Source organism: Tiliqua scincoides, chromosome 2 (genome assembly GCF_035046505.1).
Source record: "Tiliqua scincoides isolate rTilSci1 chromosome 2, rTilSci1.hap2, whole genome shotgun sequence".
Lineage (NCBI taxonomy): Eukaryota > Metazoa > Chordata > Lepidosauria > Squamata > Scincidae > Tiliqua > Tiliqua scincoides.
This window is the reverse complement of record NC_089822.1, coordinates 249,165,583-249,192,159: the sequence shown is the minus strand read 5'-3', so window position 1 is coordinate 249,192,159 and position 26,577 is coordinate 249,165,583. Positions and strand designations below refer to the sequence as shown.

The window sequence follows — 26,577 nt, the reverse complement described above, 5'->3', positions numbered from 1 at the left end:
TACATTTTGGGGTGCCTGGTCCTCTTTTGTGGTTATGACTTCAAGTTACCCCGTCCCTGAGGCATCTGGTGGGCCACTGTGAGATACCGGAAGCTGGATTAGATGGGCCTTTGGCCTGATCCAGCACTTGGGGGCTCTTCTTCTGTTCTTATTTTGGGGTGCCATGTCCTCTTTTGCAGTTATGACATCTGCCGCCCTGCACTGGCTTGAAATCTCACCCACCCACCCCCAGTTGCAGCAAACCGTCCCCATCATAGAGGTAGGGTGCATGTGGTGCTGCTGTCGCCCTCCAGGTGGCTTTTTTACCCCAGCCCACAAGTGCACACATTTGGTCCTGGTTGCGTATATGCAACGTTGAGCAGAAATGGCTTTTAAAAAAGTGTATTAGGGGGTTGGACTAGATGACCTTCGGACTAGATGACCTAAATGTACGTATTTGGTCCTGGTTGTGAATATGCAACGTTGAGCGGAAATGGTTTTTTTAAAAATGGGGGTGTGTTAGGGGTTGGACTAGATGACCTTTGAGGTCCCTTCCAACTCTTATGTTTCTCTGATTCTAGGATCAGGGCAGATTTTTTTCCTGTGCAGACTCCAGGGAGGTGGAGCCTCTTTGCCCTGCAAAGACCAGCGTCGACTTGCACGCACTTCCTGGGCATGCAGAGCAAAGGGGACTTCCTGATCCGTGTGCACGGGGGGTGCCTGTCTGCGGTGCTGGGCCAGCACGACGGAAGAAGCCGGAGCAGGGGGAGGAGATCCGGGGTGGGGCGAGGAAAGAACAAAAGAGGAGCAGGCCGGCAGCCCAGCAAAGCTACTGTATGCCCGCCTTCGTTGGCTTCTGTAGCAGCTTCAATAGGCAGTCGCGACGTTGTTGCAGCAGAGATCCGGGTCTGCAAGTGGTCGTGAGAACGTCCATTCGCGCGTGCATTGCCAGCCTGCGATCAGCTGCAGCTGCGATCAGTTGCATCCGTTAACCCTTGTGCGGCTGGACGTGCCAGGTAACCTAGGAAAGACCTGGGGGGGGGGGAGAGAGAGCAGATCAAGAGTGCTAGGGTCACTCACCACATACAAAGGGGAGGGGGGCAGAGTGCCCCCCCCCGCATTCCTTGAACCCAGAGATGTGCAACCGTTTTCATTCCATAGCACCCGGACGAGGCACTAAAATGGTCAAGGCGCATCATCGGTTTGAGTGACAATTGACAGGGCACGCCATGCTACTGGTGTGCGGGGCTCACATCCCCCCTACTAATAAATGACCCTCCCCCAAAGTCCTGCGGCACACCTGTGGACAGTTCACAACATACCAATGTGCCGTGGCACACTGGTTGAAAATCGCTGCTTTACTTAAAAGCCATTTCTGCCCAACGTTGAATGTATTTGCAACAGGGACCAAGTGTGTACACCTGTCAGCCAGGCAACAATGGGTTAACCCTTGTATAAAAGAGGGAGTTCTGGCAGGTACAGCTTTTCAAACTCTTCCCTGTTGAGCTGCACCTGCCCAAATGCCCTCTTCTATACAATGGTCTGTCTGGTGACCCTAATTATTATCCCCCCCCATATTGCAGCTGAGGCTGGGTGGGAGTTGCCTGAGGCCACCTGGTGACACATCCAGTGGCGTAGCTGGAGGGGGGCGGAGCAGTCAGTCCGGCGGGGAGGCTCAGCGGGGCAGGCAAGTGGCCCCTCCCTTCGGAGCCATTCCCGGCAGGAGGAGCAAAACAGAGCTGGACTAAGCCTCCCCACCAGACTGGCTGCTCTGCCCCCCTCCAGCTACGCCACCAAACACATCTTTCCAGGTCAGTGTGCATAGGACTAGAGTGACCAGAGTGTTCCCCTATACCTTTAACCGTTGTATAGAAGTTTGGCAGGTACACCTTTTCAAACCCTTCCATGTTGAGCTGCACCTTCCCAAATTCCCTTTTTTATATAGTGATTAAGGTATGGGGGGCCACACTGTGTCCCTCTTTATAGCTGGCCAGCCAAAACGTGTGAGGGCTGAAGCTTGTTTTTAATTGGATGCAGACAGAATGACAGGATGGGATCTGCTTTACTCATAATGGAAAGCCTCTGCTGCTAAGCCAGCCAAGCTGTTCAGGCTGCATTCTTATTAATTTGATTGATTAAGTATTAGGCAGTTTTCATTTCAGGTAAGCATACTTGGGGGGGTGACCGAGGGTTGCCCTTGAAGCCTGTTTTAAGGGTCAGGGCTTAGCTCTTGAATGTGAGGAAGCATAAATGAACATGCAGAGCCTCAAAGAGGAGTTTTATCAGGGGGTACAAAGTTTCTTTTGGGCCCCTTTCCAAAGGGGAGGGCCAATGGGGATGGGGGGAATGGAGTGAAACAGGGCAAAGGGAGGGTGGGACAGCCAGAATAGTTTTTGGAGCCCAGGTCTACTGGGCTTCCCAATGCAGAGCCCAGGCCTACCCACCTGTGCAGCATCAGCAGCTAGATACAGTAATATGGAATACCAAACACACTCCGAAGTCTCTCTAAAATCTTTAAATATAGAAAATAATTGCAGAAAAATAGCAACTGTTACCCTGCACATGCCTGATCTCATCTGATCTCAGAAGCTAAGCAGGGTCAGGCCTGGTTAATACTTGGATGGGAGACCGCCAGGGAATACCAGGTGCTATAGGCTTATACCATAGTCTTTCGAGACTGAAGGTTGCCAACCATACCATAGCATCATCATATTTAGATTCACACTCGAATGGAAAGTGTCTTGTGTGTATCAAAACTGATTTCTGCAGGAGCTGTCATCCCTCAGCTGTGTCCCTGAGCTCTTGTATACTCATGATTCACTTTTCAGTATACTCATCCATTGACTTCATGGTAAACGGATCCACAGCTGAAGAGCTACTGTAGCAGGCCAGTTTCCTCCCAGATTTGACACTGTGTTAAGAAGTGTCATGTATGCATTCCTTGACCTGGCGCATATGGCTTGCAGCAGCAATTGCCATTGTGAGCTGGTGCAAGTTCCCCCAGCATCACATGCAGGCAGCAAGTTTGGGTGAGGTTGGAAAATGTAAAATCCCAGAAAATTTCTGGGTCCCCTCCTTTGGCTCCTGGGCCCCCTTGCTGACCCTGGTCCCAGGTACAAATTACCCCCGTTGCCCTCCTCTCATGGGCCCTGTGAACATGTGTGTAGCAGAGCACCTTTCCTGCAGCACCAGTAAAGAAAGAGCAGAACCTCTGCAAAGGAAACCAGTCTGCATTAAGTGCTCTTAAACTTTCTGGAATGATTATTTTAATGGCCATTTGTTGGATGAAACCCCATCAAAATCAACCAAAGACCAATTCCCATGCAGAAGCCTTCAGGAGCACAGTCTGAGCAAGGAAGTAGCTCATTGGAGGGAGGTTGAGTGCAAGCATACCTACAGCCCTGTTTGAAATATATCCCCCTGAAAGGAAGTGATTCAGACCATGCCCTCCAAATCTGGATGTTGTGCGCAGTGGGAAACCAATGTTAGGAGCCCATTCAAAGTGGAAAATTTATCAAATAGTTTCTATTACCCAATAGAAAATTTACCCAGTAGCTGTGCCAGAGAGAGAGAGAGAGAGAGAGAGAGAGAGAGAGAGAGAGACCCAGCCAGCCTGACCAGAAAAAAAAGGAAAAACAGTCTGAGCAGTTGAAACATAAAACAATATTTATTGAGCTAACTAAAACAAGGACCTAGAGCAGGGGTGTCCAAAGTTTTTGGCAGGAGGGCCACATCAGTTCTCTGAAACTATGTCTGGGGGCTGGGGGAAAAAAGAATTAATTTACATTTAAAATTTGAAGAAGTTTACATAAATTAATATATTAAAGATGAACTTATATGAATGAATGAAGGTCTTGCAATAGCTCAAGGCCTATAAAAGGCCTTGCATGAAGCAAGGCTGGCCTTTCCTTTGCTGCCACTACTGCATCACATCTGTGAAACAGCAAGCAGTGGAGGGAGCCCTTATCCCACAGCTCACAGGAGAGGTCAAGCAGTCACCCTCAAGCTGAGAGCAGTTGCGTTGGGCCAGTGCGGGCTCCAACAAATCTCTGGAGGGCCAGCAGCTCATTGGACACTGGGGGCTCCCTGAGGGCCGCATTGAGAGGCCTCAAGGGCCGCAAGTGGCCCCAGGACCAGGGTTTGGGCACCCCTGACCTAGAGGAAAGGGAAGGAAAGGATTGGAAAAAGTAGGTACATAGATAAGTAATTTTAAGCCATTTCTACCCAATGTTGCATATACGCAATAGGGACCAAATGTGTACACCTGTGGGCCAGGCAAAAATTGATTAAAAAAAAACAAAACAAAAAACCCTTCCTTCCTTCACAGCAAGAAACCTTCTCCTCCCCAGGACCCAGTAGCTCTCTCTGCTCCCTGTCTCTGGTTCCCCAACTGATTCTCCCAACTGCTCTTTGAACATTCCAGAAACTCCCCTTCACCCAACAGTGTGTCCCCCGCTTTGAACGGCCTTTTTCACACTTGAGAAGGTTGTTCACCTTCAGCTGGCTCGAGGGCTTGCACAAGATCTTTTAAACAACAGGGTAAAAGGGGACCAACACATTTCAGTGGTATAGCCATTGCCATAGCAGACATTTTCAGAACCTTCCTTTAACCATCCTAACCGGTTCAGGATCCAGAGAAACCATTTTTTTAAATGGAATTTTTTGTTCCCAAAAACCAGCTACCATTTGGAGACATCTGGTTCTGCTGGGCAAACCCTGTCCTGTACAATTCCTAAAGAGTTATGAGTATAAACACAGCACGACTGGCCACTAGGAATACAGGTTCTCCCTTTTTCCAAAAAGAATTCCACAGATTTTGAATCTGAATATTTTTTGGCTCACCCACATCACAGGATGCACCAAATGCCTTGTTGATGGGCTATAATAAATACTCTGTATTAGAATTTTTTTAAAAGCTGAGATTTGAAGGGTGCCAAATGCTGCTTTTAGACCCCATACACATTCCTGGTACAATGAAGCCTAGAATTAAGACTACAGAATACAGACAGCCCTGATAATAGATGAAATCTATTTCCTTGATAGATATAAGAAGAGCCCCACTGGATCAGGCCATAGGCCCATCTAGTCCAACTTTCCGTATCTCACAGCGGCCCACCAGATGCCCCAGGGAGCACACCAGATAACAAGGGACCTGCATCCTGGTGCTCTCCCTTGCATTGGCATTCTGTTTGGCATTTGTCTGTTCTAACTCTCCCAACATGCAATTTTAGTGGATGTCCCCTGGTTCTGGTGTTATGTGAGAGTGTAAAGAGCATCTCTCTATCCACTTTATCCTTCCCATGCATAATTTTGTATGTCTCAATCATGTCCCCCCTCCAGCATTTCTTTTCTAGGCTGAAGAGGCCCAAATGCCATAGCCTTTCCTCATAAGGAAGGTGCCCCAGCCCAGTAATCATCTTAGTCGCTCTCTTTTGCACCTTTTCCATTTCCACTATGTCTTTTTTGAGATGCGGCGACCAGAACTGGACGCAATACTTGAAATCTTGCTGCTATTGTTAAACTTGATTACTTGTTTAAGGAGTGACACACGGAAAATCTCTTTGTTCCAGCAGGTTAGAGATGATGAAAGAGGAGGACAACTTGGTGAGAGTTGAAGAGGAGGAGGTCCCTCAGGAGGAAGAGGTGGAGGATCTGGTGCAAGTGATAAATATTCCCCTGGACGAAGATCCTGAACAGACCAAAGAGGATGAGTGCCTCCCAGAAGAATATGAAATAAATGTTTTCCAGATTCCTGACGATGATGTACCCTGTGACAGTGAGCCTGGTTCTGAAACCCAGGAAAGATATGTCCCAAAAAAGAGGCAATGTAAAGCACTGGGTGTGGGAACTGCTGTTGAACCCAGCAAAACTGCAGCACAGAAGAAAGCTCAGAAGGGAGGAAGAGTCTATAAGTGCCCAGATTGTGGCAAAATCTTCAAACGGTGCTCACCTCTTATAAGACACCGAAGAACCCACACTGGGGAGAAACCATACGTCTGCCGCGAGTGCTTAAAACGTTTCAGCGACAGCTCGGCCCTAGTCAAGCACCAAAGAATCCATGCGGGAGAGAAACCTTACACGTGCCCAGAGTGTGGGAAGAGCTTTTCCCAAAGCTCAACCCTCATTGCGCATCAGAGAATACACACTGGAGAGAAACCATATAAGTGCCCTGACTGCGGAAAGAGCTTCAGTGTGAGCTCCAACCTCGTTGCGCATCAAAGAATTCACACAGGAGAGAAGCCTTTTGGGTGCCCTGTCTGTCTGAAAGGCTTTCTGGTCAGCTCGCATCTCATCAGGCACTTGAGAATCCACACTGCAGAAAAACCGTATATTTGCCGAGAGTGCGGGGAATGCTTTACTCAGAGCTCCCACCTTGTTGTACATAAGAGAATCCACACTGGAGAAAAACCTTACCTGTGTTCGGAGTGTGGGAAGAACTACCGTGGGATCTCGGACTTGATCCAGCACCAGCGCATTCATACAGGAGAGAAGCCCTATAAATGTTCAGAGTGTGGGAAATGCTTCAGCCAGAGCTCATGTCTCAAGAAGCACCAGAGAATCCACACCGGAGAGAAACCTTACGTGTGTCTCGAATGTGGGAAAAGGTTCAATCGGAACTCACACCTGACTAGGCACCAGAAAACTCACATGAGTTAATTCCAAGATAATGATTTTCCGCCAGGGCTGGAATCTCTCTAATCACAGCCCCTGTGAGAAGGGAAGCTAGTTAGCAGGCCTCTCCCATCTTTCGGCAAGGGGGGGTCTTTGGTCCATCATCTCACATGCACATTGCAAGAACCTGGGAATACGGCTTTGGGCAAGACTTGAGATGTTGACAATATGTTCTTAAAAGGTCCTTTTTTCCTGGCTTTGATAAATATCTGTTCACTGGATTTCCTAGTCTCTCCCTACTTTGTAACTTGACCCTGGAATCCTCCCTGGAGCAACTGTATCTTTTTTTCCCCCAACAGTTTTAAAAATGTCTTATTTCAAATACCTTCAGAATGTCAGCTCCTGAGTTTTTCTACAGGCTGTCAATTTTTAGACTCTCTTGATAGCCTTCAAAGAAACCCCCTGGTTTCTCACCGGTTGTTTCCAAACTCTTTAGAAGCTGAGATAGGCCAGGGTCTTACCGTCTTTTCCCCCTCCTCTTCTGTTACAGAGCAAGCTCCGCTGAGATGCTAACAACCTCCCTCTTCGAATGTGTGGGGACACCTCACCCTTTGGAACTGCTTTTTGTGTCCAAAACAGACACCCTTTACAGAAGCCAGGAGGCTACATGCCAGAAGATTCATGGTCTGTTAATGACAGGGTTTGCCAAAAGGCGGGATCCGGCATGCCTCCTTACCTCTGTTCTAGTTTTGTTTGTTTTTTGGTGGTAGGCTGTTGAATCTCAACTGCTTGAAGTCCAAGTTATAAGCCTGCATCACAGGAAGGTGGCATGGTCACTCTGACTGAGGATGTGCCTCACATTGCTGAGGGGCCAGAAGGCAGTGGAAGAGCACATGCTTTGCTTGTGGAAGGCCCCAGGTTTAATTCCCGTCATATCTGGGCAAATGGATCTCAGAAACTTGTGCCTGAGGACTTGGAAAGATGCTGTCTTTCATCATAGGCAGGTTCTGTGTTCATGTCTTGACACCAGTACCTGCCCAAATTTCCCGTAGTATGAAGCAGGGCAAGCTCTTGGCATATACTGAGCTTGAAAATACTGAGTGGAGTGAGACTGTGTGTTTGTTTTTTTCCCCCCAAGTGACACTAGCATAGTGACTAAGAGATTAAGCTGTGAATCTGAAAATCTCTGGTTCAAATCTCACCTCTGCCACAAACGCATGAGGTGGCCCTGGGCATGCCACTATTCTCTTAGCTGTGGCACCCCTGCCCTGTCACACAGTAATATTAACTGACATTACAGGGTCTTTGTAAGGATTACAAGAAGGTATTATATGTGAAGTGCTTTGAAGTGCTACATAAGTGTTAAACAGTAGTATTATTTTCATCTTGGGTTTCAGATAACGTTTTTTAAGTTGCTTGCATGGAGAAGCGGGTTCAGAACTGGTGTCAGAGGTCAGCCAGGTTGGGTCCTGGCCAAGGGCCTAGAGCTCTCTGAAAGTACACCTAGCAACCACCTTCATTATGGAGGAGAACTCCCTTTAGGTGCAGCTGGGATTTCTTCTTCACACTGCCGTTACAGTGTTGGTGGCTACCCCCATGGCTTACTGGGTGACGGAAGAAGGGGCAGCAGCCCCGGTGCCATCTTCCCAGATGCCCTGAGGAATTTTAAAATGGGTACCCAGAAAGGACAGGCCACTCCTGCTTCATCCCTGCCAACTGATTGGGCACGGAGGTGGTAGTCTATGTTCTCTGTAAGGCGTCTGCATTGATGCACAAGTCCCTCTTCTTGCTGCACAGCATTGCAATGCCATCTCTGGACGCTCAGCTATGACATCATGTGTTGCTGCCAAACTTCTGGTTTGCTGAGCTCCATGCTGGGCACTATTTCTTTGTGTCACTGTAGTGGTGGCATAGAGAACTTGCCTTCCCCCCCTTCCAGTTTCCAGGCAGATGGGAGTGGTTGGCAAGCACATGGTCATGTCAGTGTGCATAAAAAGGGGGCCCCTGCATAGCTCGCGCCTGAGGGCAACCCGAAAGCTGGCACCAAGTTGGGTTCCACATTCACTTTTCTGTAAAAACATTCTCTCCTGTCGCCCTCTGAAGTAAATGGGATAATTTGGAGAGGGGAGAAAGGTTCAGGAGTGGTGACATGCTTTCTGAGAAGGGAACCAATCTGGAGAAGGAACAGCTGAGAGTATAGAAGTGGAACTTGTCTCTGCCCAGGACCAGAAGGGTGAAGGTGTCTTTGAAAGAAGTCCAACTCTAGGAGCAGGGCCCACCTGACAAAGTGTTTGGACATTTTCCTCAACTGTCCTGTGAAGCCCTTGCTCCAGTTCCATCAGAATTTCTTAATCTCATTGCAGTTAAGGTGACTTTTTGTGCCTGACCCATTCTCTATTCAAAGAGGGCATCTAAGCATTTTCTACTTCCGGGATACGGAAGCAGTATTCAGTGTTTTCTTTTGTTCTGAACACCAAAAAAAAAAAAATGTATTATACTCCCAAAGTCTGCACAGAGTTGCTCGCTGGGTATCTCTGTGCTTTGGAGTGTGACTTTTAAGAAACGTAAGCATATAATAAATAGAACATTGAGGAAAATACATTTTTTGTGGACTGATACTTTTTAGGACAGCGTGCTTTTGGTTTAGAAAATATTCTGTGGTATAAAGGGTTAAGAAATTTTTAACAATGAAGGGAACAAGTTTATTGTTTAAAGAGGACAGGGTTACTTGAGATTGCATTAACACAGTGATGCTGACAAACTGGAAAGGGTACAAAATGAGAGCAAATTGAGGGAGATGCATCCAGTAGTATTTTAAGGAGGGGAGGGTAAGTAGCTGTGTTTGTTTTTCACCTAGAAGTGCTACAGAGCTTTTTTTCCCCCTCAGAATGCCAGATGCAAGGAAGTGGCAACAAGATGCAGTTATCTTGTGGTCTTGGGTGCTCCCCGAGGCATCTGGTGGACCACTGTGAGATACAGGAAGCTGGACTAGATGAGCCTTTGGCCTCATCAAGCAGGGCTCTTCTTATGTCAGCTGCATTTTTTACAGGTGTTAAAAAAACTATCCTGTATAAAACTGTGCCCCTCAAAGGTCAATATCACACCCCTCTGAGTGTGCGCCTGAGGCAGTTGCCTAGTTGGCCTAATGATAGCACCGGCCCTGGTCATGATTCCAAAGGCCTCAGAGTCAAAATAATTGGAATTTGAATGCCTGTTAAGAACATAAGAACAGAACCCCACTGGATAAGGTCATAGGCCCATCTAGACCAGCTTCCTGTATCTCACAGCAGCCCACTAAATGCCGCTGTGAAGAGGTTGTGAAGAGGTTGAAGAGCACCAGTCCCAGGACAGATCTTTGGGGCACTCCACTTTTCACTTCTCTCCATTGTGAAAATTGCCCATTGACACCCATTCTCAGTTTCCTGGTTTTCAACCAGTTCTCAGTTCAGGAGAGGACCTGCCCTCTAATTCCCTGATGGTTTTGAGCAGAGGCCCTACTGTTCCTCTGGCCTTGACAATCAAAAAGGCTGAATGACATGTTGTATACCACACTGCAACCACTGTCAGGAGGTATATGTAGGGTTCAATACTGAAGGGGGATGGTGGTAGATTACTGGTAGGGTGGGTATCATTTATTCTCAATTCCCCCTTTGGCAGTTGCAAGAGTTCCTAAGGTATGATGGCTGAAGGGAGGCCACACGCTTAGCTGAGTAATGCATGGGAGCCATTTGGAAGCACATGCAGCTAGCAGACCACAGTGGAAGGAGGGCTGAAAGAGCAGGGTGGTTGCTTGAGTTACTGATAGCAGTTGCTTTGGAAAGAAATGCCCTGATCCTTTCTTAGCCCCTTTGGGTCCATCGTGACATGGAAGTAGGTTGATTGCCTTATGAGCTGAAGTGGAAGGAACAGAAAGTTCACTGAATAGCTGTCTATTACAGAATATTTTGAAGATAAATTATCAGCATTTACAGGTTGAGCATCCCCTTATCTGGAGTGCCTGGGACTTGAAGTGTTTTAGATATCCAATTTTTCCATATTTCATAATCATTGCATATAATTGCAAATGAGAGATCTTAGGGATGGGGCCCAAGTCTAAACGCAAATGAATTTTATGTTTATATCCCTCACACACATAGCCTGAAGGTAATTTTATACAATATTTTTAAATAATTTTATGCATAGAACAAGGTTTGTGTATGAAACAGTGATTTTTTTCTTTAGGCAAAAGTTTTAAAAAGTCATGTTGGCGCTCAAAATTATGCTGTATTTTGGAATATTCTCATTTTGGAATTCCAGATGAGGGGTACTCAACCTGTATGAGTTTTTGGAATTTATGTGTAGGGCAGCAAGATGAATTGCATTGTCTAAAGCAGGGGTGTCCAAAGTTTTTGGCAGGAGGGCCACATCTCTCTGACACTGTGTCGGGGGCCGGGGAAAAAAAGAATTAATTTACATTTTAAATATGAGTAAATATCGTTGAGCCAAGGTACACAAAGTCATGGACAACCTCCAGTTCATGCTCAGAGATTGTAATGCAGGGAGGTGAGTCCACATCCTGAACCATGACCTGTGTTTTCTTCAGGCTGATTGTCAGTCCAAAATCTTGGCAGGCCTTGCTAAAACGATCCATGAGCTGCTGGAGATCTTTGGCAGAGTGGGTAGTGACAGCTGCATCGTCGGCAAAGAGGAAGTCACGCAGACATTTCAGCTGGACTTTGGATTTTGCTCTCAGTCTGGATCTCCGACACTCATTCTCTCGATACCGAGCTAAACAAGCGCATCGGTAAAGCAGCTACCACGTTTTCCAGACTCACAAAGAGAGTCTGGTCCAACAAGAAGCTGACGGAACATACCAAGATCCAGGTCTACAGAGCTTGCGTCCTGAGTACACTTCTGTACTGCAGCGAGTCATGGACTCTTCGCTCACAACAGGAGAGGAAACTGAGCGCTTTCCACATGCGCTGCCTCCGACGCATCCTCGGCATCACCTGGCAGGACAAAGTTCCAAACAACACAGTCCTGGAACGTGCTGGAATCCCTAGCATGTATTCACTGCTGAAACAGAGACGCCTGCGTTGGCTTGGTCATGTCATGAGAATGGATGATGGCCGGATCCCAAAGGATCTCCTCTATGGAGAACTTGTGCAAGGAAAGCGCCCTACAGGTAGACCACAGCTGCGATACAAGGACATCTGCAAGAGGGATCTGAAGGCCTTAGGGATGGACCTCAACAAGTGGGAAACCCTGGCCTCTGAGCGGCCCGCTTGGAGGCAGGCTGTGCAGCATGGCCTTTCCCAGTTTGAAGAGACACTTTGCCAACAGTCTGAGGCTAAGAGGCAAAGAAGGAAGGCCCATAGCCAGGGAGACAGACCAGGGACAGACTGCACTTGCTCCCGGTGTGGAAGGGATTGTCACTCCCGGATTGGCCTTTTCAGCCACACTAGACGCTGTGCCAGAACCACCTTTCAGAGCGCGATACCATAGTCTTTCGAGACTGAAGGTTGCCAATATACATGAGTAAATATACATAAATGACTATATTAAAGATGAACTTATATCAATGAATGAAGATCTCGCAATAGCTCAAGAACTATAAAAGGCTGGCTTTTCCTTTGCTGCTGCTGCAGCATCACAGACATGAAACAGCAAGCAGTGGAGGGAGCCCTCATCCCACAGCTCATGCGAGAGGTCAAACAGTTGCGCTCATGCTGAGAGCAGTTGCATCGGACCAGTGAGGGCTCCAGCAAGTGTCCAGCGGGCCAGAGGCTCATTGGACACTGGGGGCTCCCCGCAGGCCAGATTGGGAGTCTCCAATGGCTGCAAATGGCCCCCAGACCGGGGTTTGGGCACCCCTGGTCTAAACATTCACCTGTTATCTGTGCTCTTTCAATTGGTAGTTTTATATTTAAAAGAAGCAAACAATTTTTTTTATTCTTATTTAAAAAATTTATTAAAAATAAGACTGATAACAGCAATAGAAAAGAGAGCAGATTCTTAAAATCTGGATCCCGGATTACTACACTAACAAGATTTGTGATCACAAAATGTTTTCCAGAACATAAAAACCTTACAAGAGAATATCCAAAACAGATTTTTAACTAAACATAGAAGGGATCGACTTAATTACCAGATTTACCATTTTAAAATTGATAGGTACCGTTTTTGTATTAATCTGTGCCATGTTCTTTCTTCTCTCAGAGTTTAGCTTCATTAAAAATTTGCTCTCTACCATAACTTCTTATACTTATGGTACTTATTATACTTCTTATAATGTTTGTACTTGGACACAAATAGCCAAACACAAGACACACATGCATTGTACCACTTGTGATCAGGAAAGGGCATGTATGTGCACCATTCACATCTTCTGTGCTTAAAAAAGCAACAATTTAAATACAAGTATCCTTCACAATTGAATGGTGTAGGTGTTTTGTACCTTGGAATCCTGAACCAAACTACAAGAAATTTCTACCATGAGCAAGTTAATACTTTCTTAAAAGCTGCACCTGCTAGCTAAATCATCCCTGCACAAATCTCATGCACCTTAGTCAAGTATAGATATTAAGATCTTTATAAAATTCGTTTTGTTCTTATCATCGGTCTAGTCCAGGGGTCTCCAAACCCTGGCCCGGGGGCCAGATGCGGCCCGCGGCGAGCCTCTTGTCCCCTGAAAGCCCCTGGCCCACTTTGCCAAACATAACTGGAACTATGCTCTGGTTGCATTTGGAGGGTGTTCTAAAGGCCAGAGAGATTGAATGAATGAGCCCATTCATTCATTTATTCACACATCTAAGTTCCATTTCTGATTTATATAAATTTTATATTTAAATTTTTTTCAGCCCTCAAAACCGTGCCAGACATTTGATGCAGCCCTCTGGCCAAAAAGTTTGGAGACCCCTGGTCTAGTCTGACGGGTAAGCTGAGAAAGGCAGACAATGAGATCTCGGACAAGCCCTGGCCTAGAAATATTAATAGATTGAATTTGCCCTTTATAGGCAACGTATCTAGAGAAGGTAATTTTTTCTTTGCCTTCAGTACCCTCCGATATACATACATGATCAGAAACAGTCATTCACTTAGGGGAGCTGGAACTTAAATGGGACAAGAGCCAGACAGAGTGTTGCTATTTTGTTATTGGAGGGGTTGATGCTACACTAAAAAACCTACAGACGAAACATTTAGCACAGCCAGAGCCAAGTGTCTTCATGCCCAATTCGAAAGAAGGGAAAAAATTTTTCTCCCTCAAAGCTAAAGAAAATTGAGCGCTCCTTGTCTTCAGCAAAAGCGACAGTTCCTCCTTCGTAATCCAAACAAATCTGGATCTTCTCAAGGTGTTTGTTGACGTACAAAAGGACAGGAGGTGAAGTTAGAGCTTTGTACTGACCATTAAAAAGGCCCACAGCCCAGATTCCTTCCTCAGGGACTAAATGGAATTGTCCTTTCCTATTCACAGACTCTCTGGCTACCCCCACAGCCCAGAAACTTCCATTCCTCACATCTACCATCCAATCATGTTTCCCTGAAGAGAATCCTTGAGAGCCAAGCACACAGCGGACAGTGTCAAATCTCTTCACACTGTAGTGCAGCCCCACTAGGTCATCTCCCAAAGTGATACCTCTCCGATCCTCTAATATCTCAATGCGAGGATGGGCTGTTTCTGAGTCCAGTGTCACATACTCTGCAGGAAAGCAAATACATCAGACAAAGAGTGTTACCAGACATGCCTGGGAAATGTACAACAAGATGCAAACATGGGGGACCAAACACATATGTAGGAACCTTTTGCAATTGGCTCATGGGACAGTCTCATGAAAATTAGCATTGGACAAGGATGCCAAAGATGGCGATATCATTGCAGACAATAAGGTGTATTGAGTGGATAAATGTGCAATAAGAGGGAGGAGAATTAAGAACAGAAATGCAACAAAGTAGGTAAGAATTCTGTTCACACACATAGCTATAGTCTCTGGGACAGAAAAGAGCAAGAGAGTGGGAAAAACCTAACTTCCTGAAAGAGGAGGGGAATGTGGAGATGGGGATGGAACAGAGGAGAGGGAAGAAGGCAGAGGCTTCATGAGCAGATGTTCTCACTAGCAGAAAGGGAAGGAAAGCATGTAAGCTTGAGGATGGAACCAAGTTTTGACTCAAAGAATAGGACATGGTCGAAGAGCACTCGATAAATGACCCAAACATACCACCCCCCAGAACTAGCCTTTGGGCAGCAGCGTGTGCTTTCCGGCCATTGTAAATGGCCTTCAGAAAATGCCTGGAACCACCAGTTTGCTGGCAGCAAAGCTGGAGCAGGCCCATTGGTGCTGAAGCCACCAATTCAGGTAGACTTGGTTGGGGACATGATGGACGCAGGAGGCAGTGGCAACTGGTGCAGGCAACTTGCACAAGATGCTATCCCCTTCAATAGCAGCCGGCATGTCTTCTTTTTCCCCTCAGACTTGCACTAGCTAAGGAGCAGGTGCGGGTCCAAGGAGACCCCTTGCCAGTCAGAGAGGTAAGACAAAATAGTTTCCTTAGCCTCTCCCAAGCCTCCTGATCTTCCACCACCCCTCCACAGGATGCATTGCAAGCCTCTTCCATACATCTCCATCAATGGGGGAAGAAATAGGATTAGGCTGACAGCAACTTTGTTGCTGATAAGTAGGTGCCATTTAGAAACCTCACTGACTGTGGAAGATCTTAGCTCAGTTTCCTGGACCTCCTCTCAGTCATGTTCTGACTGAAACGTACGCCTCCCCCAAGTTCTGTCATGTAGGAAAGGTGGAATACAAGTGCAATACATACATTTGAATTAAGCCATTTTATAAAAAAGGACTTATTGTGCCCTTTCTATGAGAAGATATCATCCAAACTCTACAGAAGTGTACCTTTTATCCATTGTGAATTACTCAGAATCTCTAAAGAAAGAAAAGGACAGACATAGAAGTTTCACTGATTGTGCATGAATACAGTATACAACACAGACCTACATACATCCACAACAGTAGACTCTTTAAGAGTCCACCCACATTAGGGTAGATGTCTACCATCTACTTTCACCCAGAAAATTACCATCTCTGCATCACACATATGCTTCACATGACCTAATTATCCATGGATTTTTCACCTGCAGTCTTATCTCAATGAGATGAGAAAAGGCCCTTTACATTAAAAGAAAAACATCCCTTACTTAGCGATTTAGGTTCCCATTGTAATGTGAGACAGCAGCAGGCAGACAGGCAATTAATCAGCTTCGTTTCGGTTCACTCACAGTTAAGTGAGCCCTCCCTTCCTCCTGGAGCATACAGGAAGTGATCACCACCCACCTTTGAATTCTATTTGCATTCTCCTTCCTGGGAGTTGCTTGGATTGAACTGAAACTAAGCTGTTGATTGATTGCCTGCTGCTCTCCCACATTACAGTGGTAAGCAAGGCTATTTTTAAACAGCTGAGTAAAGGAACATTTTTTTAAAAAAATTGGTTTCACTTAACATGATTTTCGGTATCGGGATTCTGAGAATGGAAACCCCGCAGACGCGAAGACATAACCTGTAGTTTCTTCATTACAGTCACAGACCAGCGTGAGCATTACATGTTTATGGGCTAACGGCTTGGGGCTGCCCCTCTTCAGCCATGCAGCAACATCTACCCTAGTGTGAGGTTTTTCCCCCCCCAAGAGCAAAGAGAAATTCAGCTATCTTGCCCAGACCCCCATAACCCCTCTTCCCCCCCCACTGGATGTTATGCTATTTTCTTTCAAAGGAGACCATCTCACAAAGGTGATTATTATTTAAATTTGACTATATACTGCTTTTACCAAAAAAAATTCACAAAGCTATTTACATAGCTGAGTAAGGGCCCAACCCTATCCAATTTTCCAGTGCCGGTGCTGCTGTGCCCATGGGGTATGCATTGCTTCCTGTGTTGGGCGTGCAGAGGTCTCCTTCAGGTATGGAAACATTTGTTCCCTTACCCTGGGGCTGCATTGCAGTTGCAGGAAAGTTGGATAGGATTGGGCTGTAAATTGTTCCCTGTCCCAAGACTGTTCACAGTTTAAAGCAGGAATTTCAAACATAAGGCCCGTGGGCCAAATGCAGCCCCCCAAAGCAATTTCTCCGGCCTCCATTATAACTGGGCTCTCCCAGCGTGATCATTGGGCTCTCTCATATCTTGAAAATAGGAACAAGATTGCACATTTTCTCTTGTCGTTTGCAGCTAATGAGTTTCTACTCAAGAACCAAATGCTTATTTCTGGCTATCATCCACTTTACGATGTCACTTTCTGCACAATGTCATCGCTTGTGGCCCTCAGCAGGCAGCATGAATGCTAACATCTGACCTCTTTACGAAACAAGTTTTAGCGAATGCCCTGATTTAATAAGTTGCAGAAGAAATACCAGCAAGCAGCCACTGGAAAGATGCTGTGCTGGGATGAAGAGAGAGAGTTCGCCCAATGCTAAACACAAGAGGAGTACCACTTTAAAAGCAGTTCTTTGTCCAGTTGGCAGGCAGGCATTCACTAAAACTGGCAGATATCTGAAGACAGGTGTCTAAGAATCAATTGCAAACTTTGCATCCCAGCAACTGGTGTCGTTTGTTACCTCTGAAGTTCTTTTTAAGTTCATCCTGGAGTGATGCTCTTTTTTGGGAGAATTCCTGGAGCTCTCTTTTGAGCTTTGAAAAATCAGGTAGAGCAGGAGGCTGAAATTTGCCCTTCTTGCATCTAAGATTAAAAAAAACAAAAACAGGAAGCTACTTGTCATTAACAGAACCCCCCCCCCTTCATCCCAATGGGAAACATCTGCCTGTAACATAAAGATGGCTTGGCGTAGTCAGCTTGTACAGCCCCCCTATCCTGACCTCTGAGGGAGGCTTATCCTACGTTATATATTGATAGCTGAGACCCATCGCTCATACAGTAGTGGTTAGAAGGTGTTCCAAGCCTCTGATCATTTTCACTGCTGTTTTTTGCACCTTAGAAGAGGAGGTATTTGATTTTCATATGATGTTAATATTGTGTGCCTGTATTTGGTTGTCATCAGTGCAGCCTTTGTTTAGACAATTTGTTCACTCCAACCAGTTTTCTTATTTTAAAACCTTTCTACAAGCAAGAATCAAAGCATCACAAAATCTTACAATATAGAAAAAGAGATGATCAGTGCAGCTGAAATTCTGCTCACAATATCATTCCTGGAAAAGTTGTCGTGAGGATAAACCATCCCAGAGACAACATTTCCAACAAGTAATGAGCTTGGGAGATGGAACAATTTATTCCAAGATGGTGACATGCTCCTACAGCAAACTAAGCAGGCCCAACAAAATACACCTTGCATGCCTCCCATATTGCTCATGATTTGACAAGGTTGGGCTACTTAAGAGCCAGGGCAGGATTGAAAGGCATTACACCAGCATCACTCCCACCATTTCCTAGGTCTTTTGGGCCCAGCATGGAAAAATGGGAGCAAAAATAAGCCTCTTACCTGTTCAAGATACTTTCAATACCCTGGTGGAAAAGAGATGAAAGCAAGGTTAAGCAATGCAAGCTAACACACATTACTCTTACTCCAGTGAGAGATCATCTTCCCTTCAACTTTTGCTCTCTGTGCCATTTAAGCCACCCTTACTACTTTGATCATTGCTGGATACTCTATAAGCCACTCAATTCTGATTTAGTGCAACTGTGTATAAAGCCGAGGAGGAAATACAATAATAGTAGCACAAATGTAATTTGGAGTGCAAGCACTTTCCACACAAGAAGTACAGGTGCAATGAAGGGACACTTGGGGGGATGGGGGGGAAGATAGCATGCTTTTCCAGACACAACATGGGGCATTTCAATTCAAGCACTCCGAAAATGTATCATCTCCACAACAATGTGCTACTTGAGGGAGGTGGTAGGAAGTACATGTGTCCTGAGTCAAGGAGGGAGTTTCTCCTTATCAGGCAGAGTAGTAGAATGCAGTCTTCAAGGTCAGAGCTTGCAACCCAGCAGAGAATACACAGACAGGGCAGATATCCACCACCAATTAAGTCTGTATTTACAAATATTTACAGCAGCAGGAACAGACAAAGCAGCACAGCAAAGAGGATACAGCAAATAACACACCACACATGACTTTCCACAACCACCACCAACCTACAAATAAGGGCTCTCACAGCCTTCCTTACAAGGATCTGTGAGCCAATCAGGATGGGTATTGCATCATCCTTTGACCTCATCCTGTCTTGTGACTCATGATCTCATCCCTGCGATTGCATCAGCCACATACACTTACATTGCAGTGCATTGTGGATGCACTATGTCAAGATGACTCAGCACTATTGTGGATGCACTATGTCAAGATGACTCAGCACTTTCCACGTAGGCTTACATGGAATACATGAGGCCCTGCCTTATTCAGGCCTGCAAATACTCCCTGGGTTATGCTCCAACCCTGACAAACAGCATGCATCTTTATTGCACCAAAACAGATGCACTGGGTCTTTCAACACAGCCTTACCTGCACGAGTCCACTTGGTGGCTCTTGGCTCTTCCGCTCAAGTTCACCTATTAAGGCGCCAAGCTGGGAAATCTCCTCCAAAAACTTGGTTGTGTTTTCTTTCTTTGCCTTCTCAGCCTCTGTCTCCAGGTCTTTCAGCTGAGTCAGCAGCTGTTGCTCTTCTTCCTCATGAAGCTGTTGCAGCTGCTGAAATTCTGACACAAGCTTCTGCCTCTCTGCTTCAGTTTCTTTCTGTGGTGAACCAAGGCACGTGATGAGAAGTACATTCAGTAAGCCATGCGCCTCAAAATGGTGAACCATCACCATCTGAGCAGAATAAAGCCAACAGTGATAGTATGAAAGACCTGCATCCTGAGATGTGGGAATCAGTAGTTGACTTGCAGTAATCTCACAATTTTGTGTATAAATTGAAAGACAAATCAATTACAGACCAATCCTATTGGGCTGGCAGAACAAGCATTCCACCAGCGGAAACTGCCACATGATCAGTCTTATTCTGTTCAAAATGGTTGGCAACCTTCAGTCTCGAAAGACTATGGAATAAGCCTACAGCACCCAGTATTCCCAGGTGGTCTCCCATCCAAGTACTAACCAGGCCTGACCCTGCTTAGCTTCCAAGATCAGACAAGATCAGGCATGTGCAGGGTAACAGTCGAATGGCAGTAACTTTGTGCCTGGTTCATGTACTAATTGGAAACAAGATGGCTTTCAGACACTGTGATGCCTGTGGTGGTTAGCAAGTCTCTAGTTCCTATGAAATGGAACCTGTGGAGATGCAGTTGTCCATGGGTAAGACATCTCATTATTCCTCCGTCACCTAGATGCGCTATTATGAAAACCCACTAGGTGTAATTAACCCCTGCTAATTGGGTAAGAGGCACTTTTTCAAGTGGGTGCTCCTTTTTTTAGCAGGGGGAGAGTAACTGGCCCACCTCACCCCAGCAGTGTCTGTTCTAGTAGCTGCCTGCTGGCATTCTTTTGCATCTTTTTAGATTGTGAGCCCTTTTGGGACAGGGAGCCATTTAGTGATTTGATTTTTCTCTGTAAACCGCTTTGTGAACTTTTTGTTGAAAAGTGGTATATAAATACTGTTAATAACAATTAATAATAATAATGGCATTCTTAATTTTCTCCTCCAGGAGACTGTGTGCTCCTTTGCATGAATAAACATTTCTGGATTTCAAGGGGGGGGGAAACCCCAAGTTCTGATTCCTCCTGTTAAGAGAAATGAACATATGATGCAAAGGAACAAATGTTGATACAACATTGGTGTTAACGCTGTGGCAGGGCCAGTCTATAGCCCACCTGGAGCCAGCACATCATTCACAGGGGTTGCAAAATGAGAAGAGAGGAAGGGCCCACACACCACATCTGCCCACTGCGCCATCTGTCTTTCCGCTGATGGAGGCACCCTTTGAGCTCTGATCCCTTTTCTGCTTGCTCAAAGCAAATGAGAAGAGGAACTGAGCAAAAAGAACAGCATCCTTTTCCCTCCATGGCTGCCTCTCCATCTCCCCACCCTCTGGCTGCTTAAGCCATTTCTGCCCAGCACTGCATATACACAAAAGGGATCAATTGTGTACACCTGTTGCTGGGCAGAAATGGATTAAGAAAGCAGCTAAGAAACCTGAGTTGCTCGGCCTGGCTTGTTCTCTCCCCACCAGCCACCTGTGGGTAGGCACACATGCAAGAGTTTGTGTTTTTTTTAATGTGGGGGTGGAGACAGCAGTGGGGGGATTGTGTCAGGCACACACACAGGTGGGATTTTGTGTGGCTGGCTCAGGCAGCACTGAAGGTCCAGCAGGGCCTGCAGTGTTGTCACCTAAGAAAGCCACCACACATCTGGAAGCACCTATCCCAAGCACACCATTTTCTCAACACACAAAGCAAGAATGCTGCCATGTTTCCTTCTCGAGACAGAATGCTGGAGATACCTACACTGAAACTTCATCTCAGCTATGGATATCGCCCAATCCACCATAACTGCCCACACAGCAATGCAGTGGCACCAGTATGGCATCCAATGCATCCCTTGGGGGAATTTTGGCCTCTGGAGACTTCTTTGAGGCAAAGTAACATTTGTTCCCTTGCCCAGGGGAAAGGCCCTGTCAGCTGTTGGGTCTACTCAGGCATGTGCCAACAAAGTCTGTGTGGACCCATGAAGGCAGATCAAGCCCAGGAAAGAGGTTTGGATTTCGTTGATGTCGACGCCACCAAACTCATCCCCTTCTCGGTCCTGATCCGTCATCCTAACTGCTCCCATTGCTGCTTCATTCCACCCGCCCACCCAGCCAGTCCCATTCCACCCTCCCGCCTCCCACTCCCTGCTGGATCCTACCTGGAGCAGCAAGTGTCTTGCATACTCTGCTGAAGAGTCAGCCACCTGCCACTTCCAGTGGCGGCCAGCCTGCACTCTCTGGTTGGTTGCCTTTTGCAACAACCACAGAGCATGTAGAGCTGCCAGAAGACTCATTGTTGCTGCATTAGGTGCTATTAGAATTGGGTCCTTATTTGGTGATATTGGATAAATCACACTGCCTTAGGGTGAAGATGCCACTGGACCTGGATCACACTGTGGCTAACTCCCCAATGCATCTCCACATTATAACACCTACCAGAAGATCCTGGATTGGCTTCTCTACTTTGGCTTGAAGTGATGAAACCTTCTCTCTCTCTCCTTTCAGAAGCTGCAAACAATGATGTATTTTATCCTAAAAGAGGTAGAAGCACACACTTTAGAGCTGGTCAACAACTTTTTCTCATGGAAGGCAGCCACTTAAGGCAACTCATGTTTACAGAGGACTCCACAGCTTCCCAGTAGAAGACACACATGTCCGGGCATCCAACATCTCAGCATAACAGCTTAAAGCTATTGTTGTTAAAGCTATTTGAGCAAATTGATATTGCCCAAGTCTCCAGAAGCTTCCCTTAAGCCATTTCTGCCCAATGTTGCATATATGCAAGAGGGACCAAATGGATATACCTGTGGGCTAGGCAAAAATTGGTAATCATACACTGTTAGAAGCTGCCAGAAGCCTCAAGGAAGACACAAGACAACAAGAGAGCTGCATCCTGGTGCCCTCCCTTGCATCTGACCTTCTGGCGTAGAATCAGGAGGCTGCACATACACATCATGGCTTGTAACCCGTGATGGCTTTTTCCTCCAGAAATGGGTCCAATCCCCTTTTCAAGGCATAAGAACATAAGAACAGCCCCACTGGATCAGGCCATAGGCCCATCTAGTCCAGCTTCCGGTATCTCACAGCGGCCCACCAAATGCCCCAGGGAACACACCAGACAACAAGAGACCTCATCCTGGTGCCCTCCCTTGCATCTGGCATTCTGACATAACCCATTTCTAAAGGCATCCAGGCCAGATGCAGTCAGCACATCCTGTGGCAAGGAGTTCCACAGACCAACCAAAGGCTCCGCCTCCCCGCCCAGCCCACCTTACCTGGTAGCCCTGAGCAACCTCCTCGATGGGCACCACGCTGTGGTCCTTGTGCTCCCTGGACCGGTCGCACACCAGGCAGATGGAGAGCCGGTCCCGCTGGCAGAAGAGCTTGAGGGGCTCGCGGTGCTTGGGGCACAGCGCCTGCTCGCCCGCCGCTCGCTGAACTGCTTGGCCAGCTCCACGAGGCGGCCCAGGTGTCGGTTGGGCACCAGGTTCTGCCGCAGAAAGGCTTCCCTGCACTGCGGGCAGGAGAGCGTGTCGCGGGTGGCGCCCGCCCCGCAGCACTGGGCGATGCAGCCGCGACAGAAGTTGTGCCTGCAGCCCAGGATCATCATGGGCGCCTGGAAGTAGTCCAGGCAGATGGAGCAGGTGGCCTCTTCCTGCAGAGCCGTCTCGGGGCTCGGGGCGGCCATGGAGATGCCCTGCGCTGGCAACACGTGGGAGAAACAAAGTTGCCTTTCGCTTTCTCACTGCAGGCGGCTCCTTCCGGCCAGCCTCAGGAAGTGGGGGCTCATCAGGGGCAAGAAAGGGGGCGGAGAAGGCTTGTGTGTCTCGCCCACCCCCAAATGATTTTTCCGGGGCCAAAGAACTTCACTCACTTCCACAAGGGTTGCTGGATACATTGATGATGAGGGACATCACGCACCCTCCAGCCCAGTGTTTCTCAAACTGTGGGTCGTGAGCCCATTTCAGGTGGGTCCCCATTCATTTTAATCTTTTATTTTAATACAGGGTGACCCAAAAGTAGGTGGACAGTAGGTGGAATAAATGATTATCATTTACTGTCCACCTACTGTTGGGTCACCCTGTATATTAGATTTGATGCCACCATGGGATGTGCCTGCATCTGGGGAAATGTTACAGCTCTGTACTTTTAACAGGCTGCTATGTACGCGTATATGCTTTTAACAATGATAGTCAATGGGACTTACTCCTGGGTAAGTGTGGGCAGGATTGCAAGCCTAGGATTGTTAAAAATTTTAAGAACATAAGAACAGCCCCACTGGCTGGCCATAGACCCATCTAGTGCAGCTTCCTGTATCTCACAGCGGCCCCACCAAATGCCCCAGGGAGCACACCAGATAATAAGAGGTCTGCCTCCTGGCATTCTGATATAGCTCATTTCTAAAATCAGGAGGTTGCACATACACATCATGGCTTGTAACCCGTAATGGATTTTTCCTCCAGAAACTTGTCCAATCCCCTTTTAAAGGCATCCAGGCCAGATACCGACACCACATCCTGTGGCAAGGAGTTCCACAGACCAACCACACGCTGAGTAAAGAAATATTTTATTTTGTCCATCCTAACTCTTCCAACACTCAATTTGAGTGGCTATCCCCTGGTTCTGGTGTTGTGTGAGAGGTTGTCCCATCCTGTGGCAAGGAGTTCCACAGGCTAACTTGTTGTTGTTGTTGGCAACCTTCAGTCTCGAAAGACTATGGTATCGCGCTCTGAAAGGTGGTTCTGGCACAGCTTCTAGTGTGGCTGAAAAGGCCAATCCGGGAGTGACAATCCCTTCCACACTGGGAGCAAGTGCAGTCTGTCCCTGGTCTGTCTCCCTGGCTATGGGCCTTCCTTCTTTGCCTCTTTGCCTCAGACTGTTGGCCAAGTGTCTCTTCAAACTGGGAAAGGCCATGCTGCACAGCCTGCCTCCAAGCGGGCTGCTCAGAGGCCAGGGTTTCCCACTTGTTGAGGTCCACTCCTAAGGCCTTCAGATCCCTCTTGCAGATGTGCTTGTATCGCAGCTGTGGTCTACCTGTAGTGCGCTTTCCTTGCACGAGTTCTCCATAGAGGAGATCCTTTGGGATCCGGCCATCATCCATTCTCACGACATGACCGAGCCAACGCAGGTGTCTCTGTTTCAGCAGTGCATACATGTTAGGGATTCCAGCACGTTCCAGGACTGTGTTGTTTGGAACTTTGTCCTGCCAGGTGATGCCGAGGGCATCGCATGTGGAAATCGCTCAGTTTCCTCTCCTGTTGTGAGCGAAGAGTCCATGACCCGCTGCAGTACAGAAGTGTACTCAGGACGAAAGCTCTGCAGACCTGGATCTTGGTATGTTCCGTCAGCTTCTTGTTGGACCAGACACACTGGGTAAAGCAATATTTTCTTTTGTCTGACTCTCCCGGCACTCAATTTGCGTGGCTGTCCCCTGGCCCTGGTGTTGTGTAAAAGGGAAAAGGGCATCCCTAGTCTATCCATTTTGTGCATCCCCCTGCATGACTGGGGGGGAGGGAGTGGGGGAACTTTTGCTGCCCTCCAACTCTCTGTCTCTGGACTTGGGAGGGTCACTTGGGCGCATCACTTTTCTGATCCACCCCGCGAAGAAACCCGCAGCATCCTTGCAGGCAGAGGCTGATGCCAGCAGTGGCGCCTCCCCGGGGAGGAGCAGAGCCCGGGCACAGGGTGGCACAGCCCGCGGGCGAGCCCTCCTCCCCGCCCCCGAGCTCTCTTTCGGAATGCGGCGGAGGAGGCCGAGCCTGCAAAACAAAAAGCGGCTTGTGCAAGGGAACCCCGTCCCACTCCTCGTGAGCAAGCCGGGGACGCCAGAGGATCCACGGCGAGGCACGGACGGGGTTCGAACCCGCGATCTTCGGTTTACGAGACCGACGCCTTACCACTTGGCCACCGCGCCTGACGGGCTAACAGCAGGCGAAAGCAGCCAGTGGAAGCGAGGAAGGGCAGCCGCGGTTCGCGCCCCCCCCCTTCGCGCGGCCCAACGTTCCATCCGCCCGCCCGGGCTCGGCGATGGCTGCGGCAGCGCCTGTTTCCCAGCGAGCGCTGCGCCGCACGAGGTCTCCGCGCAAAAGCGGGCGGCTTTGCAAGGACGTGCGTGCTCGGGCGCCGCCTCGCAGCTTCCGCGCATCCACGACGCCCGTTCCTTGTCAAGCACCAGTTGCTCCAGCGCGGGCGGGCAGAAGCACGAAGACTGGCAGGACGGGCACGCGTGTCTGCGTGGCGACGCTCTCCCACTCCTCCCCTGGCCTTTCCCTGCTCAGCTCAGCGATCGGCAGCTGCAATCATTCAGTGCGTGCCCTCTGCACCCGTCACATCTCTCCCAGTGCAATCATTCAGTGCATGCCCACTTCACCCATCAGATCTCTCCCAGTATAATAATTGCACGCCAACCGCACCCTTCAGATCTCTCCAGTGCAATAAGTCATTGCATGTCAATTGCACCCATCAGCTCTCTCCCAGTAATTTATTGCATGCCAATTGCACCCATCAGACCTCTCCCAGTGTAATAATTCATTGCATGTCAATTGCACCCATCAGATCTCTCCCAGCATAATAATTTTTGCATGCTAACTGCAGGCATCAGATCTCTCCCAGTGTAATAATTCATTGCCTGTCAATTGCACCATCAGATCTCTTCCTATGCCCCCCCCCCCACACACACACTTGTATCCCAAGAAATCCTTCATTTAAGCAGCCATTTTGGCTCTCTGGTGTGGTGCTGAAATAGGACACATTCTAGATCCCAAAACTAATGGGAGAGAAAATCTTAAAGATGGCCTCTCTCCTCCTTTCAACTGGTGGTAACTTAGAAGATACAGTACAAAAGCTATCTCACACTGGGGGGGGGGGGAGAAAAACTGCCTGCCTGCACTTGGATTTCCTGAAATAATCTACTATGCTGAGGTTTTGTTTACATGTATTTAATGTATATGTTATTTAATGAAGCAAGGCTTCTGATTTTGTTTTGTTTTTAAATCTAGCCCTTCAGATTGAGTACCTCTGAACATTTGCAATGTATGCATGTACACCCTGAATAAACTGCTTTGAGAAAATCATAGGTAGGAGAGCCTTTTTTTTGTGATGGGAATTACCATACCTTCGGTTTTGCTGTTCTTTTGAAGACACAGGGCCCCTGAGCACCTGCAGAATCTTTTTTTTCTTTAAAAAATAAAGACTGTCTCTGATCATGTGGAGAATTGCAAACTATGAAAACACTGTACAGCAAACACATTTTTACCCTCAGTTATTTTGTATTTGCCCCTTATAGGAGCAGACCAGATAGAAAAGTTCTGGCAGGT

At 47.5% G+C, this 26,577-nt stretch overlaps 1 protein-coding gene, 1 non-coding gene and 2 pseudogenes across 2 annotated transcripts in view; 2 read left to right on the top strand and 2 right to left on the bottom strand.

Annotated features, from left to right (window-relative positions):
* The window catches only part of LOC136641904 (zinc finger protein 585A-like), a 34,713-nt gene extending 25,523 nt beyond the window's left edge, over positions 1-9,190 (top strand). Inside the window, exons 9-10 of the mRNA XM_066618005.1 lie at positions 6,009-6,191; positions 6,276-9,190. Coding sequence (XP_066474102.1) covers positions 6,009-6,191; positions 6,276-6,636 — 544 coding nt within the window. The 3' untranslated portion in view covers positions 6,637-9,190. The remainder of the gene's footprint in view (positions 1-6,008; positions 6,192-6,275) is intronic.
* On the top strand, positions 2,517-2,636 carry LOC136642521 (5S ribosomal RNA; annotated as a pseudogene).
* Positions 9,191-12,558: 3,368 nt separating the features above from the next.
* On the bottom strand, positions 12,559-22,949 carry LOC136641882 (zinc finger protein RFP-like; annotated as a pseudogene).
* Positions 22,950-25,103: 2,154 nt separating this feature from the next.
* Positions 25,104-25,175, bottom strand: TRNAT-CGU (transfer RNA threonine (anticodon CGU)). The gene has a single exon. It is a non-coding gene; the product is annotated as a tRNA-Thr (tRNA).
* Between the last annotated feature and the right edge of the window lie 1,402 nt (positions 25,176-26,577).